The sequence below is a fragment of the Engystomops pustulosus genome, chromosome 4, assembly GCF_040894005.1.
Source record: "Engystomops pustulosus chromosome 4, aEngPut4.maternal, whole genome shotgun sequence".
Lineage (NCBI taxonomy): Eukaryota > Metazoa > Chordata > Amphibia > Anura > Leptodactylidae > Engystomops > Engystomops pustulosus.
Window position 1 is genome coordinate 138,906,601 of NC_092414.1, and position 19,826 is coordinate 138,926,426.

Genomic DNA, 19,826 nt, shown 5'->3' on the forward strand with positions numbered 1-19,826 from the left:
TGCATAACGAATTGTATGGTGGGTTTTCTCTTTTTATCTATTGCAAATGTGTAAATTTTAGGGCTAAATGAACGTATAACCAACAAAATTTGACCATTCTAAATTTCACCTCCATTTTGATTCAATTACTATGAAGATCTCAAGGGGTTAACAATCCTCCTCAAAGCTGTTTCTGATAGTTTGAGGGGTGCAAATTTGAAAATGGGTTGGTTATACACTCACCGGCCACTTTATTAGGTACACCATGCTAGTAACGGGTTGGACCCCCTTTTGCCTTCAGAACTGCCTCAATTCTTCGTTGCATAGATTCAACAAGGTGCTGGAAGCATTCCTCAGAGATTTTGGTCCATATTGACATGATGGCATCACACAGTTGCCACAGATTTGTCAGCTGCACATCCATGATGCGAATCTCCCGTTCCACCACATCCCAAAGATGCTCTATTGGATTGAGATCTGGTGACTGTGGAGGCCATTTGAGTACAGTGAACTCATGGTCATGTTCAGGAAACCAGTCTGAGATGATTCCAGCTTTATGACATGGCGCATTATCCTGCTGAAAGTAGCCATCAGATGTTGGGTACATTGTGGTCATAAAGGGATGGACATGGTCAGCAACAATACTCAGGTAGGCTGTGGCGTTGTAACGATGCTCAATTGGTACCAAGGGGCCCAAAGAGTGCCAAGAAAATATTCCCCACACCATGATACCACCACCAGCCTGAACCGTTGATACAAGGCAGGATGGATCCATGCTTTCATGTTGTTGATGCCAAATTCTCACCCTACCATCCGAATGTCGCAGCAAAACTTCCAATCTTCTTCTGTCCAATTTCGATGAGCTTGGGCAAATTGTAGCCTCAGTTTCCTGTTCTTAGCTGAAAGGAGTGGCACCCGGTGTGGTCTTCTGCTGCTGTAGCCCATCGGCCTCAAAGTTCGACGTACTGTGCGTTCAGAGATGCTCTTCTGCCTACCTTGGTTGTAACGGGTGGCGATTTGAGTCACTGTTGCCTTTCTATCAGCTCGAACCAGTCTGCCCATTCTCCTCTGACCTCTGGCATCAACAAGGCATTTCCGCCCACAGAACTGCCACTCCCTGGATGTTTTTTCTTTTTCAGACCATTCTCTGTAAACCCTAGAGATGGTTGTGCGTGAAAATCCCAGTAGATCAGCAGTTTCTGAAATACTCAGACCTGCCCTTCTGGCACCAACAACCATGCCAAAGGCACTCAAATCACCTTTCTTCCCCATACTGATGCTTGGTTTGAACTGCAGGAGATTGTCTTGACCATGTCTACATGCCTAAATGCACTGAGTTGCCGCCATGTGATTGGCTGATTAGAAATTAAGTGTTAACGAGCAGTTGGACAGGTGTACCTAATAAAGTGGCCGGTGAGTGTATATGGTGGTTTTAATGCCAAATATCTAAAAGTTCATTCAAAACAGTATTTATCCCCAAAATAGTAAATTCTGAAAATACGGAAAATCGATAATCTATTTGTAAGCCGTGTGACATCAAAATCAATTATCCAGACATTTAAAAAATGCTGAAAATGTAAATTAGACATATGGGAAAAGTTATTCAGAAACGTATTTAGGTGGTAAATTTCGAAAATGGCTAATTTTTCAAAAAATTCATCACTTTTTCTTTTTTGTAAATAAACACAAAACTTAGCAGCCAAAATTTACCACTAAAATGAAGTACAACATGTGGGAAAAAAACTATCTCAGAATCGCTTTGATAAATAACAATGTTCAAAAGTTATACCATATAAAGAGACGCATGTCAGAATCCAAAAAATGGGACTGAGCCCTAAGCTACAAAATGGCTGCGTCCTTAAGGGGTTAATGTAAAATTAACTGTGTATTGTTTGTTTACATAATGAGACTACAATTCCCATGAAACTTGCACAACAGGGTTTGTGTAGTAAGCTCCTCCTCCTCAGCTCTTGCAGTGCTGCCAAGCCAATAAACACCTCATAGTCCACTCCTTCACTGTGTGTTTTACCACCACTTTTACTTGCTAACCAGCATAGCCAGTAAGTCAAATATAGCAAGTCAAGTATAATACAGCACTCCAGTTTGGCTTCCCTGCTACATCATCCTCTCAGTCTGTTAGTACCGTATGACTACAGCACTGCGCTTCTATCTTTAGTTCCTACTCCTTTTCCGTCTATCTCTGCACTAGCATGAGTTGTTCAACACTCCCATCCAGCTCTGCAGATAGTGGACACATTGTCACAGCTAAAATTATATCAGCCATTTTTGTTCTACCTCTTTGTCTGCACATTGATCTCAGAAGGATATCATTTTAGCTCCTTTCTTTCTCCAGACCCTACAGCAGTGGTAGCGAACCTATGGCACGGATGCCAGAGGTGGCACTCAGAGCCCTTTCTGTGGGCACCCGGGCCATGGCCGCAGCACACCAGACAGGACTCGAAGAATCTTCCTGCAGTTCCAAGCAACTTAAAAGATGCTGCTTTCAGTGATATTTTGATACTTACTTCACTACTTGGGACTGTAGGAAGAGGGAGAATTGACAGGGCCGAATTATCTTTGGAGGACCTCCTGCTGGCCCCTACAGGTCTACAGAGGGACACTGGAAAGAAGCTAAAATGATGCAAATTTTCCATCTTTCTATTGTGTTGCTGTCCTCAGGAGGCCAATATGATTGTTGAAGAACAGGGAGCAGTAAGTTTATTTTTGGTTGGCACCTTGCGATAAATAAGGCGGGTTTTGGGTGTCTTTTTGGGGACTCTGCCGCTAAAAGGTTCGCCATCACTGCCCTACAGCATACCCAGCTGACATGCTTCTTGCTCCAGTCCACCATCTACCCAGCCTATGATGTCTAGAGGCTTATGGTTTCCCCTTAAACTCAGAGCTAGTACTCCTAGGGGGGAGATTTATATGTGTGCAAGCATGTTATGTTACGCTGGCGCCTGCTGGATTTATCAGGAGGCTCCTGGCTCTTGATAAATCCGTTAGGAAGCTGTGCTGCGCCGCTCCAACGGGGCAGTTCTATAGCAGGTCCGGCCTTATTTGGCACAGGTTTTTGCTTGTGTGCACTCTTTCCACTTCGATGCTGATCACCTGGACGTGGCCTAAGGGGGGAACTGTGCCAGGAATTGTGCTGATTTCATAGACTGTACGCCTACAAACCCTGTTAAATATCATCCCGTGACAGCAAGAGACAAGACATTGAATGAAGGGAAACAATTAGGGCAAGAAAATGTCACATGATCAGCTAGACAAATTGGAATCTGCATAGAACTGATATAGAACACATATAGAACAAAGATAAAAAATGTTGAGGTGTCTTTCACATTATCTATTTTTTAATTTGTTAGTGACACCGGCACTGGTCAGTGGAGCAGGGCTCTGCATGGCCCGTGGTTCATAGACCAAACTTGGCAAGTATGAAGACAGTCTAAAAGAAAGCTTATGCTAAAATGATTTATAGTTTAAATAGAATACGAAAGTGTCAACACAAGGTGTACACATGGTCATGTAGATTTAGGGAAGAGACTTTTTTATCTTACGTAAAAACTGTTTTTTATGGAAAAACCAATGCAAAAACACAGAGAAACATACCTTGAGTTAATCCTAGTCTTTAGCTTTTTAACTTTCTTTTTATTTTTTTGCTTTTCGTCGACATCCTTTACAGGTTCTAAAGGTACAGGGGTTTCAACTAAAACATCCACAATATACTTTTTCAAAGAAAGATGCTCCTGAAATAAAGAAGAAATAAAACAGCTTCATTTCAAGTATATTATAGGCTTTATTATAACAATTTTCAAATAAAAGCGAGCAGAGCAATGATCAATCAATAGGAGTACAAAAGTACCAGTATACATAATAGCGCACATGGAAGTGGCAGTGACAAGTAGGTAGTGCCATGAGATATGGATTGCACAGAAGGATAATAAGATTCCAAGATGAACATCTAAAGTTACACATCTAAAGTTAAAGTTGTAGTGGTCACCAAACCCACACCACCATTCTGTCCTCAGCACACCTTACACCTTGTCACTAATCGATGAACACACAACCTAAAAGGGCGGTTGCTGCCGTGTTGACCTACCTGTACCAGATCTTCTCAAATGTATATTGTAACTGTCACTGTATATTGTCACCTATCTGTAGCCCCCAACATTGCTCGGAATAGTAAATATCTATATCTAACGACATATACAGGGACTGTCCTTAGCACTCACCAGTAAAGAGAAGAATGAGTTTTCTACCTCACTCCACTCCTGTTCCTCAAGCCCCTCAATGTCAGTACTACATTTTTAGAATGTTTAGAATCAAAATCTTGCTCTAAAAGCACTATATAGCATAGTGAAAAAAGACATAAGGCACAAGAGCAAATCTCTCTCTGAGTTCAGCAAAGGACAAGAGCTCCCCATCGCTTGAAAAAAGCTGTCCAAGTAATGCGATGCCTGCTTCAGCCCACATCCTTGCTTCCAGGAGAGATACACTTGAGGCAGCCAGGGATTAAACCATAACAGGGTACATTGAGAAAGGGCATCAATACCTCCATTTCAGCATAAATCATGGGTTATATCATAGCCACAGTACCTGTTGGGGGTATTTCAAGTATACTCTAATGGTAGAAACTGTCCTAAACCACTAAAAAGTTTAAAGGGAACTTATGAACATTCTACTGTGGCAACCCCTACTAGAGCAAGATGCTGGATGACCAAAGCCAAAATGGGCAATAGACATAAACAACGGACATAAATTTTCCAAAAGCTGTGTTAAATAGCACTTTAAACTTCCACACATGTAGCTATGCATGTATTTTCTACTCTGTTTGCTGGCTTTCTAATACTTGACCTACTGTTAAAAGGATTGTAACATTTGAAATATTTACAATATGTGTCTTAATATAATAAAACGTCTTAGAATTGCCTTAATTATTTGTATCAACCTAGCATAATTTAAACAGTAAATTGAATTTCAAATTTAGGTCAGGTGACTATTACTTTGTAATATATCTCATCACCTGAAAATGCCTTTATCTCCTTTTGTTAGTTCCTATCCTGCTTGCTAAACTTCTCAGTTCATCTGCCTTCAGTGAGTGAAAAACAGAGAGACCCATACATTTTGAAACAGATAAATGCCAGGGTGCGATTTTCAACTATACTGCTAAAACCTGCTGGAACGATCATATATAACTGCAACAAATTTGTTAAACACTTAAAGGAATGTTTCAGTGCTTGTGTCTCTTCTACTCAGTTCCTTTTCCTCCATCCACTCTGCTTAAACAAACCTAAAGGAAGAGAAGTCGAACTTCACTGAAAACAGATTTAGCAGGCAAGAAAGGGCTAATAAGAGGGAATAGAGGTATTTTTCTCTGATAAGATACATCAAACATTTCTTTTATTCGCCTGAACTATTTAACATCAACATCTTTGAAACAGTACATATTCTTGAAGGTCATAAATGTCAAATATGAGTTTAAGAATGTAAGTTTTCTTCATCTGTGAAACGTTCTGTGAAATATTCTTGAACTATCTGAAAATTAATGCTTAAAATAAAATGTTGATCTAGCAGACAAAAATGATCGATATAGAAAATAAACTATCAATTTAGACCGATGCCACACGCACTGCTTTGTCTGCGTTTGAAAATGCAAACAAAGCCGCGCCTACCGGGGCGGCCCGATTGCATCGGCGCTTCTATAGAAAAGCCTGCGATCAGGAACGAGCCGGCGGTGTTTTGCGTTAATTTAATGCAAAACACTGGCGGCTTGTTCCCGATTGCGGGCGTTTCCATAGAAACACCGATGCGATGGGGCCGCGGCCCGCCCCAGTAGGCGCAGCTTTGTCTGCGTTTGCGTTTTCAAACGCAGACAAAGCGGTGCGTGTGGCACCAGCCTTTTTAGTCTTCTGCTTGCATAAAATAGTGCTTAGTAATGAGTAGAGACAACAGCGGCATTTCTGCTTCTACTGGACCAGGTAACGATGTGATCACAGGGTGCTTGCAGAAATAGCGAAACAGCTGGGTATATTCACACTCAGTTTGACTGTGTAGGACATGTCTACTGCCATAAAGGGTAGTCCCTACAACTAATTGATAATAGATGGGAAGTACATTCACAGTAAAGTGCAATACAGGAGAACAGTAGTATCCAAAGGATCTCAGAATATGGAGATGCAAAAACAATTTTTAGTTCTACTTTTTTTTTACAGGTATTAAAATTTTTGAACAATAAAGCGTTTCTAGAAAATGACACAGCTTCCATTTCCACAGAATTTTTTCCAGCTTCCCAGTAGACTTTATAGTATATTAAATAGTATATATGTCGATAGAGACCCTACACCAACTACAGGTCTGTATTGTTTAGGGTCCCAGATTGACTTGTATTACAGCTGTCCGTAGGTGCAATGTACAAAATCAAACATTTAGAGTTGCCTAGATATGAGTCCAGTCTAGATATGAGGTATACCAGACTCATATCTTTTTTATATGTGCCCATGGAAAAAACTCATACAGGGTGATTTTAGACAGTAATCTCAGGCCTATAAGGACCTGTTGTTGGTTTAGTGATTTGTTGGCGTTAAATGGTGCCACTTTTAAGTACACTTTGTCCAGCATATAACTAGCCTATACTGCTCTTTAGAGAAACATAAAGAAAATTTAACTTTTGAAATATGGGAAAAGGAAAACAGAAATTCAAAAACGGAAAATGGTGTGGTCCTAAACGGGTTAACAATTTTTCAGCCCTGGTAAGAGAATAATAATATGAAATGTCTAGTACCTGAAACTATAGGCTTCATGCTTTTAAAGCCCTTTGATCAATCATCCATCCTCCACCAGCTTTGCCATATGGGATTATTCTTATAAGTAATGATGGCTTGTGACCACATCTCTACAACAATAATGTGGTTCCCTTGATATCAAATCTGGGACAGTATAAATTGGTCATAGCGAGGACATGGCTTCTCTATAATACTTCACAGTCTTTACACTGGGGCGTTTCTCACCTATTTCTCAGCCTTCTCAACTTTCACTAGAAGGATGATTGGATTAGTCCAAACTTTACATTCAGAACTCATCAATACACACATCAAAAAGAAGGATTAATGTTGTCTCCTAAATAAGTGTGAAGTAAACCGGCATATTAAATAACCTCATGGTTTAACGGATCTTACAACTTAATAGCTGTTGCAGTCCATGTAATCAAACTATATAAAATATATCACGCTATTAATAAGACATGTAATCATAGGATAAAATCCATGCTTTCAAAGGAAAACCATGGCCTGAAGAAAGGGGTGGAGAAAACAGAGATTGTGAAAGCTGGTGAAGAAGTGTGCAGATTGTGCCATCAAGTCACTATAGAAAACCTCAACTTCAATTGACAACCTAAATAACGCAGTTAGTCATGAAAAATGAGGAGGAAACAAGTGAAGATATCAGTCTCTGTATTGTGAGGTCTTCCTCAGTTGTATGTTTGCCGATACGTGCCCTCGACTCTCTAGCTAGGGCAATAACTTGTAGATCGTAAGTTCCTGTGAGCAGTGTCCTCACTTTCAGGGGAGTAACTACAATGGTAGTAGCCATAGCAGCTGCTATGGGGCCCACAGTGTCAGGGGCCCCATCATCTGACCTGACAGACTAAAAGGTGGAGGAAATGCACCATTATATACATATTATGCTGCACATTGTACGTATATGTGATGTATATATGCTGTATGTGTATGTATACGATGTATGGTGTGTAACTCACAAAAGTGAGTATAGAAATAAGTATATTTTTGAAGTGGGAAGGTGGGCCCCATTCAGCTGCCTGCTATGGGCACCACTGCTCACTTCTATTCTTTCAACTGATGACTGATTTGTTTGTATGTGACGATGATCGGTAAACCACTGCAGAAATTGATGGTGCAACAAAAATAGATATTATTATTGTAACTTGGAAAGGAAACAGAACATAAGATATGAAACAGAGGACAAAACTAAAATAGTGTGTAATATGTATACAAAATCATCTTTTGGATTCTATAAACAACTTTTGGATTCTATAAATGTTGATGGACATGATCTTTTTAAATACCATAAAAAAATATAGAGACAGTAATGAAATATAACGCAAGCAATTAAAGGGTACATTAAAAAATGCCAAGATTCCTCCTGGCAATCAGCCATTGCAATTCCAGTAGGGAAGCTGTTGAGTAAAGTAACAGTGTGGTGAATTGGCGGATGGATATATTTGTCTACTTGGTGTGTTATGGCATAATATATTGCACAGGGTACAGACCAATCATCTAATCCTATTTTGGTTCCCATAATACCAGTAACCTATGTAATTATGTCACCTTATGGAAATTATAATGCATCCCATAAGAGAATTGAAATGACATATTATGAGACAATGCGGTGACATAAAATTGTAATAAATATACAATTATATATATATACAATAGATGATCAAAGTGACTGTATGATGTGACCACTAGTTCTAATATTGTTGGCTGACAGGTAACCTGCCTTTATCTGTACATCTGAATACATAGGTCCTAGAATAACTCAAAGGAGCTGCAAAGTCACTTGACTAGTCTATCATTCATAAGCCTCACACAGCCTGCTTATTACTTTCAGCAGCACCCGATAGGTTAAATACTGGAAAAGACTGCCCGCCCATGTCACCAACATTACCTCTTAGGCATCAATACAAAATATGTCAAGTGTGTGAGGTCAACACAATATATAAGTCAAGTGAGTGAGGTCAGAGTGGCAGCTGTGGTGAGTTCACATGAGAGGTGTTTATTATCCAAGAGGCAACCTGCATGTGAAGTCACCAGAGAGGGATATATTACCCATGCCACATGCTGCTTGGCATCTAATAACGTTAAGTACTTACATTCACTGATTGAGCAGGAAACAAACAATAGGGAAACTCAGCTCTGTAATGTTCAGCTGAAAATAAAACAGTTGAATAGTAAAGTGATTCTATGATGTACTAAATTAAACTGGAGTCTATTTCCTTTACCACCATCTCTTTCCCGGGTCATAATATTATTTCTCCCATCTCTTATATTTCGGTGAATTCAATCTATTTTGCTTAGTTGGCATTGGCTGCCAATCAGGGCTTGGTTGGAGATGTTTGTCAGCAAGAGCCCAATTTTGGCTACGATAAACACTGGCAAGGCAAAAATGGCCAGAGAGAATCTCTTTAAATTGATATCAACATAGAAAGTTAGGGTGTGGCCAGACGTGCCATTTGTACTGTACCTACACACAAAATGCAAACGCCCGGACAGGGTTTGGCCCAATCACATATGCAATTTCAGGGAAAAGCATGCGATCAGTAACCAACACACCGGGGCACCTTTACTTACCCGTCCGGAGGAGATCACAGAAAGTGCACTGTCCGACGACCATGCACTCTGCCGCGATTCACTAAGATCATGCTCCCGATATCCTGCATGCGTTGTTTCCCCGCTCAGGTCCGATGGAGTTCACCTTCTTCTTCCTGGTGCATGTAAGTGCTTGATCTTGCAACACAATTTGAAAGTTAAATCCCGGGCTCAGTCCGAATCAGTCAGATCATCCAGCAGCACGCCCCCTATTTCTGTTGCATTAAAAGCAGGCGCCGCTGCGCCACAATCCGATCGCGTGCAACACAATCTCCTGTTAAATACGAAAACGTCGGAAAGGCAGACGAAAGTGCGTCCGGGGACCCTTAGTAAATAAGCCCCATTGTGTCTTACATTTAAACAGTGCAAAATACATTAACAATTTTAATACATGCATTAACTCCTTCTGGTCTACGCCATTTTAGGGCCATATGACCAAGCCTTTTGTCCTTTGTCATTATAGGAGGTTATACTTTTGTAACGCTTTAACATATCCAGGGGATTTTGAGATTGTTTTCTCATCACAAATTGTACTTCAAAGTAATAGAAAATTTTGATGATAACTTTTGTTAAAAATTTAAATTTGGCAAAAAAAGTCTAAAAATTATTCATTTTCAAAATGTTCTGCTTTTCAGGCAGATAGTTGTAGCACCCAAGTACTTTTATAACTAACATTTCCCATTTGTCTGCTCTATGTCATATTGGGTTTATATGCAACCTCTCTTTTTTCTAGGCTGCTAGGAGGTTCAGAATTTTGGGTGCAATTTTTCTCATTTTTATGAAAATCGCCAAAACCCTTATTTAGAGGCACCTGCGCAACTTTGACTTTCAGAGGCCTCAATAGCAGTAAAACCCCATAAATCATGTCATTTTAGAAACTGCACCCTTCAGTGTTTGAAATATCAACTTTAAGAAGTGTGTTAACCCTTTAGATGCTTCACAGGGCATAAAACAAAATGGAGGTGTAACTTACAAGCTGTTTTTTTTTTTTACAATATATTTATTTTGTCCAAAAATTAAACCGTCACAAAGTATCAAGTGAGGAAAAACTCCACAAAGTTTGATACCCAATTTCTCCCGAGAATGAGGATGCCACATATGTGTTAGTAACCCGCTGTATGGGCACATCGCAGGAAGGAGGCGCCATTCAGGGCAGGTCTACATTAGCACATTTTACAGGCTATAAAATCATTAATTCTTGTTTAGGGTTTTTAGCATCTTTTTTCCCGGACTTTCACCATACCATAAAAATAATGGGTTGAGGAAGCTGTCAAATATGTTGGCTGATTCACTTAGTAATTCGCTAAAGACAGAGACTTTCCCTGTGATTCAGGTGAGTGTTCTGGCAGTCTACAAGCTACCGTATATACTCGAGTATAAGCCAAGTTTTTCAGCACAAAAAATGTGCTGAAAAACACTAACTCGGCTTATACTCGAGTCAAAAAGCTAAAAAAAAAAATCTAAACTCCCCTTTTCAGCGGCCGCGCGAGTCTTCTATGCGATCCCTCTGGCTGCGGCACTGACGTCAGAGCTTTGCACCGCGCAGAGGGATCGCATAGAAGACTCGCGTGGCCGCTGGAAAGGTGAGTTTAGATTTTTTTAAATTAACTGTCCGGCTCCATAACGGGCCGGGGATCCGGCTCCATAACGGGCCGGGGATCCGGCTCCATAATGGGCCGGGGATCCGGCTCCATAACGGGCCGGGGATCCGGCTCCATAACGGGCCGGGGATCTGGCTCCATAACGGGCTGGGGACCCAGCTCCATAACGGGCCGGGGATCCGGCTCTTTAAGAGGGCACAGGGGCTGGTGGCTAAATACTTGGGCAGGGGCTGACAGGCTACAAATTGGGGCAGGGGGTTAAAGGCTACAAATTGGGGCAGGGGCTGACGGGCTACAAATTGGGGCAGGGGGTTAAAGGCTACAAATTGGGGCAGGGGCTTACAGGCTACATATTGGGACAGGGGCTGACAGGCTACATATTGGGGCAGGGGCTGACAGGCTACATATTGGGACAGGGGCTGACAGGCTACATATTGGGGGCAGGGGCTGACAGGCTATATATTGGGGCAGGGGCTGGCAGACTATACTGGGGCAGCGGCTGGCAGGCTATGTACTACTGGGGGCTGGCTGGCAGCTATATACTACAGGGGGCTGCTGTCTATATACTACTGGGGGCTTGGTGGCTATATACTGGGGGGGGGGGGGGCTGTGACCAATGCATTTCCCACCCTCGGACTCGAGTCAATAGGTTTTCCCAGTTTTTTGTGGTAAAATTAGGGGCCTTGGCTTATACTCGGGTCGGCTTATACTCGAGTATATACAGTACTTTTTTTAAACTACAATTTATGAGAATATAAGCCATGGATTTCTAACATTAAAACAACTTTATAAACCATTTAAAGACTGCTACAGGAAACCGTCATTAGGTTTAAAGGTAAAAACCTGAAGACAGGTTCTCTTTAAATTGTTAGAAATATAGGATCAGGCCCTCAGTAGTAACCCTGATTCAAATTCATTCAGTGACACAGTAGATCCATACCTGTATCAGAGACCAAAAAGGAACACAAATCTAAATGTTTATGTTAATGTATGATTTTTTTTTCAGCCAAAACCATCATTATACCATTCTTATATTTCATTACAATTTTGTAAATTTACACGTTAGATTATTGTTCTTATAATGAAGCTCTGGCAGAGCTTCAGTGACTGCTTTGTAGAGGAACAAAAGAGGAGACAATGGCGTTTTCAGATTTCCCTGAAGTGTGATAATTAAAATAGTGCCATAGTTTTAATGTCATAACATATATCACAATAGTAAAGTACATAGAAAAGTGAATTAAGCATCAAAGCATATAATAAGATTGAAATCCTCTATTAAAGTTATGGTAGAGGATGATAAATGATATCACTGTGGTAGACATTATTATAATCAGTCTTGCTAACCAAAAGTTGCTTATTGCAGAATAAAAGAAAACTATAAAATTTTGACTGCTGTCAAGCTCATACAAAAATAATTTAAACATTATTAAAATTATGAAGGGTTAAGGCAAAGGCAAACAAGTGCCTCATTCATCATCAATTGGCATGTCTTGCTTGCATCTTAAAGTGTAAAAATACATGTAACTGTAGAAAAAAAAATCTGAGATATGCTGTGTTGTATAACACTGACTGGTAATGGTAATCAATTATTAATTATCAAACATTTCACAACAGAGATGCTGACCGCAATATTCCCAGGTCGGAATTACGGTTGTATGTAGTGACACTGTCTGATCACAATTTTATCCACATGTCGGAGGATATTTCCATACATGTTTCATTTCAAAGTACTGTAGCTAGTTTTTATTACCGTATTTTTCGGCCTATAAGGCGCACCAAAAATCCTTTAATTTTCTCAGAAATCAAAGGTGCGCCTTATAGGCCAGTGCGCCTTATATATGAACTTATACAGAAATGTACTACAGACAAGATGTACTGTACATTTACCAGTGTTTAATAGCTCCATCCCCAGAAATTTCCTGCACCTTCCCACACAGTACACAGGGTCCCTGGCTCCTGAAGTGCCCTGGCACCACAACTAACATTGTGCCCATCCTGCCCTCCCCTAGCATGGAGAGACCGGAGCCGCCATAGTGCCGACCACGAGGCAATCATCATCATCAGTTCCCCCATACAATCCCCCATACCTGACAGCCCTGTAACAGGGGAAAGAGAAGGAGCCACAGGGAACCCCACAGGAATAACACCCTGGCTGAGGAGGGAAGGAGAAGGGGCAGAGGGAGACCGCTTAACCCCTGCTGCATCACCCTGCATTAACCCCCAGCAGCCCATACCTCTGAGATCGGAGCTCTCTGACACGCTGAAGACAAGTTTCCTGGGAAGTGTAGCAGGCTTGAACTGTGCACAGGTCTGCCACCTGCTGGTCATTTTTAGGTACTGCATTTGATCCTGCGCCTTATACTCCAGTGCGCCTTATATATGAACCTAGATGTCTTAGCAGGCATTTATTAGAGGTGCGCCTTATAGTCCGGTGCGCCTTATAGGCCGAAAAATACGGTACCCCAAGATAAGGAAAAATTGGTGAATAAGGCAGAACAAAAATTATTTTCTGTCCCTTTTAAGGGACATCTACCATCAGCTTCACTAATGCTAGATGTGTAGCACATACGTGCACATTTCTTTATGGAAGAGTGCAGGAGTGCAGGTTTTATAGAGGGCTAGAATACATGTAGTAGAGATTGAGAGCAGTACAGTTAGATAGCAGTACAGCCCATGTTGTACAGAGCAGTGCAGGCAGCACAGTACAGTACATATCGCAAGTCTTTTACAGGTTTGTGAGAGGATTGCATGTAACTGAGGTCTAAAGCTGTACAGTATATATCATAAAAGGTAGAGGACAGCAACATTCACACAGTAATGGATGTGATGGAAAACAGTGCAGTACAGTTAGAAATCAGTAACATTCTGGAAGTACAAGCAGAGAACCGTGCAGTGTCTGTAGGACACTGCAATACATGTAGTACATATAGACAGCAACAAAGTGTTTTCATCAGAAGAAGACATCAGCACAATACCGTTCCAGGAACTACATGAAAGGAGCAGTACAGACAGTAAATGTAGTGGAGGTGATAGTACCGTGTGAGTAATACAGGTACACTGCAGTTTAGTAATGTTGCACACTCATATAACTAATAATGTATTCATAGCGAAAAATAGCATGCAGTTCAATGACAGGGTCCGATGTTTAGTTGTATTAGCAATAAGATAATACGCAGAGATTTTACTAGTAACTTGTGTACTCTGATTGGTTTTTCCTATGAAACCAATGGCAATGTTTGTAGGCTGATTGTGGTTTTAAGTTACCGTTACCATGACCCAAGTTACATAAAATATATTCTAACCCGAAGGAGTCTACATACTGAAAGGTAAATATTCTTTGTAAACATACGATATGTCATACGTCCACGATACAGTCGTTGAACCAGAAGAGGGGACATGACAGATCTGAGGAAGAAAATTGTTTATTCAATGCTGCGGAGAGACTGACTGCAGGGCTGGAGGCTTAGTCACTGTCTGCATTGGCTCTTCTACCTGCAGGGTAGTCTTCAGCACTCTGCATGTTTCAGCATATTTTTTAAGTTCATTTGGAAAAGACTTCCATTTTTCTATTTTTCAATTATCTTTTATAGCATGCGCTGCTGTTTAATCTTAAAATCATAAATGAAGTTTAAACCCCTACTGACATCTTAAATGTTTATACAGCAATTGGCTGAGGTTATTTGTATGCTGGTGGGAAGGCTTCCGTACAATGACTCCAAGCCAGACACAGCAGATTCACCTACATGCTAACAGGAATATCAAATTCTCTGGAAGGATTATTAATTCACATGAGGTTTGAGATTTTATCCTATAAAACTGCTCTGCAGAAGTTCATAGACCTCTCTGAATATTATGGTCTTTAGAATTTCTCATTCATAAAACCTATTCTATAGGACACTCATAAATAGCACTTGGGCCCTTTTCTTATAGTTTCCAAGGTCAATGACTGAACAACTATCTCCCATCCACAGGATAGGTAGAGAACCCCTTTAAATTAAAAGCTATTTTTCCATGATTGTTAATAAGAGTGAATTAGAGAATGTGTCATTTTGCCTTCCTTGATATATCGGCAGTCCCCGGGTTTGTACAAAATAGGTTCCATAAGTTTGTTCGTTCTTAAGTTGAATTTGTATGTAAGTCAAAACTGTATATTTTATAATTGTAGCTCCAGACAAAAATTTTTTTTACCCCAATGACAAATTGTAGATTCAAATTTTTGCCCAAAGTTTATCAATAAAGCTTCATTACAGACTATTTACAGCTGATCATTGAAGTCTGGGATTATAGTAAAGCATCCAGAGAGCTTCACCAGAGGTCACAGTGGGCAGAGGGGTCCGTCTTTAAGTCGGGTGTTCTTAGGTAGGGGACTGCCTGTATTTAATAAGTTTGTCTTCATGGGAATACCCCTTTAAGTTTTAAACTCACCACTTCTTCATCTGATAATTCACGGCCCTGGATGCTGCTATTTTCCCGCACGGTCAACTGGTGTTTCTTTCCCTTAATATGACTGAATAGATAAACCTCAGACGAAATCTGTCAAAAAGAGTCAAAGATTATAAGTAAAAAATATTTATTTAGTATTATATTGTACGTGTTCTTGCAATGATAAGTAAGAAACCAATACTTATTGCCTTGGTATTAGAAATGACTGTACAAATGAACAGAGGGTATGGATAATTCCAAGAAGCCTAGAATGAGCAAGTCAAGACTTACCATTACTCCACAAAGAGTGCACTGCTTTTTCCGTTCATATGGGGTAAGTTTAGGTGCGTAGTCAGTGTTTGCATGTCTTCCACTGCTCAGCTCTGCTGCTTTTTCCTTCCGCTGTTCAATCTGTTCCAAGTGTCTGCGAACACCTTCATCATGCTGAATGTAACAAAAAAAGTTGTGAGACAGTGAGCTAACTTCATGTTCACACCCCAAGGAATAAAAATCTTGAGGTTTATAAACCTAATGTAATGTAGATACAGGCAAGAGAAAAAAGCATAACCTCTTTGAATGCCATGTTGCCACACTGGAAAGCAAAATTAGAGATCAGTGTATGATCAATGTATGATCACTTGATTTTTTCAGAAATAATCTACATTGGGTTCCGAAAGAAATGCCAATCTTTAACCATCCTTAGGCTGTTAGGGAACCTGTTACCAGGGATCCCATTTTCAAGACAGGTTACAGAAGCCCATTACAGTTGCATTGCAAATATTCCTTTATGCTTTCTCTAAGCATTTGCATCACAATATAATTGTGTGTTATAACTTATCTTGCACCCTGGCAGAAACCTCGGTTTAGTCCTAGGGGTTGGACTTTGGTTTAGATGCATTTAAAAAAAAACAATTCATTATTTGTCTGTGCTGCAGACTGCTCAGCTCCCAGCCCCACCTTTGTGCTCCTGTACAGCTCCAGGGGGAAAGAGGAGCTGTACAGGAGCACAAAGGTGCGGGCCAAAAGCTGAGCAGTCTGCAGCACAGATAAGTCATGTGTTGTTGATTTTTTTTTTAAATGTATCCATCCAAAGCCCAACCCCTATGACTACACACAGGATTCTGGCAAGCACCATGACCCAGCTACTGGGGAGCAAGCACCGTGACACGGCTACTGGGGAGCAACCACCGTGACTCGGCTACTGGGGAGCAAGCACAGTGACTTAGCTACTGCTGAGAAAGCACAGTGACTCGGCTACTACTGAGAAAGCACCGTGACTCAGTTACTGGGGAGCAAGCACAGTGACTTAGCTACTGCTGAGAAAGCACAGTGACTCGGCTACTGCTGAGAAAGCACCGTGACTCGGCTACTGTGCACTGTGACTTGAGCTTTCTGGTTCCCCTCAAAGGGTTAATTTCAATTTTAACCTGTGTAAATGTTACTACTTAACAGTTGCTTAACTCTTATGTGTAGATACATTCATACAGAAATAAAATGTGGACCTTTGGCTGATGTGGCCCCCAGTGAAAACAGTGTATGGTGTGCTTACATTGCTACCACTAAAAGCAGGTGCTGACAAATTCTGTCCAATACATACACATATGACCTAAATGCATCCACATGTAAGAGATAGCAGCTAAATTCTGTTTGGCTATCAGCTCTTCCACACTATAAATAGATTGACTGGAGGCTTCTTGCACACGAAAGTGTGATGTGACTGGGCCAGAACCCGGGTGCACAATACTTTTTGCTAGAGTGTTGGAGGGGAGAGTGCTGCTCAGCCCTCCTCTATCTATAGGGAGGCATGCTGCTGGGCTGCTCTTACGGCATGAGACAGTATCGGGACACAAGTGAGTGCTCACTGTACCGTGCACAATGCACCTCTATGTTTGCGGTGTGCCAGCTGCAGGACGTACAGCTAGTATACGGCCACCATATACGGTGGTGCGCCAGGAGTCTAAATGTGATAAAAAAAAGATACATTTGTGCCCTACACTAGATCATTTGTACGTACATATTTTTAGCATTAATATATATTAACTGTTTAAAACATACAGGGGGAAATTCATTAATGTGTCTCTGCCTCTGACACTGCACAGCTGGACACCACTAGTCTTGCACTGCACTAGATTCCGCACATCTCAACAAAATAGTAAGATCAAAATTGCTAATTTACTTGCTTGCTAACATTCTTATTCCATACAGGAGATAGATATACATTTAGACAGGTGGACAATTTTCTAATATTACCTCAATTTTTAAAATAATATTTTAAATAGTTTAAAACTTGATGAGGAATCATTTGTCCATTCCACTTACTGTCTGTTACAATAGGGTTCTGTAAGCAATCTTTGCACTACAGAGTAAAATTCAGTATAGGTAACACTTGTTGCTGGAACGTTTCAGGATTATCCACCCTGAACTCTGGTTTAAGACTCAATTCTACCTGAGTGCCAATTCTTGCTCATTAACATGGTACAGGTGACTGCACATTCTAACCCTAAGGACCTTACTAGCTATGCCTTCATTCACATGATGTTCATTTTATACTGTTTTTTTTTCATCATTCCATAATTTTTGAGTGCAGGAGCAATAATGAATGCCCCCCACAGTGTTCAGAATATTAGGTTTGAGTTATTGAATAGGTTATCTTTTATTTTTACACTCCCAATTCTTGCGTGTTTGATTAGCTGCACTACATGAAGAAGCACTACACTGAACACTCAGTTTAGATATCTAGATAAGAAATCGATACAAAATATTTTCAGAAACATTTATGATGAGAATCATCTATTTCTTAGGACTCCAAAATAATACGTATATTGCACATAAACCTATAGAACTAAGTGAAGCAGCATGTTGTTCCCATCTTTAACTAGTGACATGTATGATTTCTCTACTCCACTCGAGGACACAACGGCTTCCCAACAGACAGACTGCCTCCACAGGACTCCATGCTATTCCGATGCCTCTAATCACAACCAGAGTGCTCTTCTGATGGTATAAAGAGGGTTTGTAGCTCCGAAAAGTGAGTAGTATTAAAGAGGTCATGCGGTAATCTGCAGTCTAACAATGCTAATTGACTCTAAAGCCAGGATGCGGTGAAGCAGTAACACAGGAGTCTGCTGGAGAGCGCTCTGCTCACAGACACACGCAGATAACATCTAGAGAGGGAAAGACTGGCCTGAGGCACGTGAATCATTTGGGGTGGGGTGCTGACTGAAAGCTTCAAGTCTCAGAGGTGGTTTACTCCAATATACTAAATGACATGTCCTGTCCTCCCTTCACAAACTAGGTGGGCTCAATGCAGCTTATCTGTTCCCAATATCTTGCTTTCTAGGCTCAGAAAATTAAGTAAGGGAATACTTTGAATAGTTCCTTCTGCCACATAACGTATACAAAAAAAGAACCCCAGGCCCTAATTTCTGACTAAATAGAAAACATAGGTAGCATAATTTAATTCCAGCGAACCCTCCACATGTGATATAATTGTTATATTCTGGTGATTGTGGCTACAAGTCCCCAGATTCATGCAATGCCAACCTTGAGCTGGATCTTCTTTTGCAGCTCTTCCATAGCCTCTTGCTGTGCTGCTGTCAGTGCGGCCAACCTTTCTTCTCTGTCCCTTTAATTAAGATGTGACACTGATCAGTGATTAATGGACAGAATAAAACCGCATCAGAATAAAAGGTGATACAAGGAAGGACAGGACAGGACGCTGTGCGGCTAAAAGATTTGATTTGCATTCTGTTTTATGAATTATAAGCCTCCAATGTAAGTTATGATATTATAATGCCAGGTCAGGTCAGTAATTACTCAGATTGGTTATATTGGAGCAAATATGATGCTGGACAATAGACACTATGGCACTCTACTATGATAGAGAACAGAATGAAATGGGGACAGGATGCACTGCACAACTTCAATTAACGGCTTCTATATTTACACTATACCTTCATAGACAAGTGCATAATCATTTCTATTACAGGTAATGCAGAATCCGTTATTTATATGGGTAGAAAAAGAATGGAAAAGAACAGCTTAACACCTTTTGATGAAATCATTGAGCCCAATAATGTACAGCAAAAAAGTACAGAATAACTTAGGAAGATCTGGGAAAAGTTTTAGAGGTTGATATATATACACCGAGTATGGAAAGTATTTAGTTCCCTATACATTTTTCACTCTTTGTTTCAGTGCAGCCAATTGGTAAGAACAAAAAGGTCCTTTTTTGCTCATTAATGTGCACTCTGCACCCCATCTTGACAGAAATAAACAGAAATGTAGATATTTTAGCTAATTTATTAAACAAGAAAAAAGTATTCAGGCCCTTTGGTCAGTATTGAATAGAAGCAGTATTTGAGCTAGTACACCCATGAGTGTTTTTGGGAACAATGAAACAAGTTTTTCACAGCTGGATTTGGGGATCCTCTGCCTC

At 40.6% G+C, this 19,826-nt stretch overlaps 1 protein-coding gene across 3 annotated transcripts in view; it reads right to left on the reverse strand.

The window, feature by feature from the left end:
* Positions 1-19,826, reverse strand: part of SCAPER (S-phase cyclin A associated protein in the ER) — a 163,247-nt gene that overhangs the window by 82,579 nt on the left and 60,842 nt on the right. For all 3 annotated transcript variants that reach the window (XM_072147687.1, XM_072147688.1, XM_072147686.1), the window contains exons 17-20: positions 18,932-19,013; positions 15,680-15,832; positions 15,392-15,499; positions 3,592-3,728 (exon numbers count right to left, since the gene is read on the reverse strand). In XM_072147687.1, the coding sequence (XP_072003788.1) occupies positions 3,592-3,728; positions 15,392-15,499; positions 15,680-15,832; positions 18,932-19,013 (480 nt within the window). The remainder of the gene's footprint in view (positions 1-3,591; positions 3,729-15,391; positions 15,500-15,679; positions 15,833-18,931; positions 19,014-19,826) is intronic.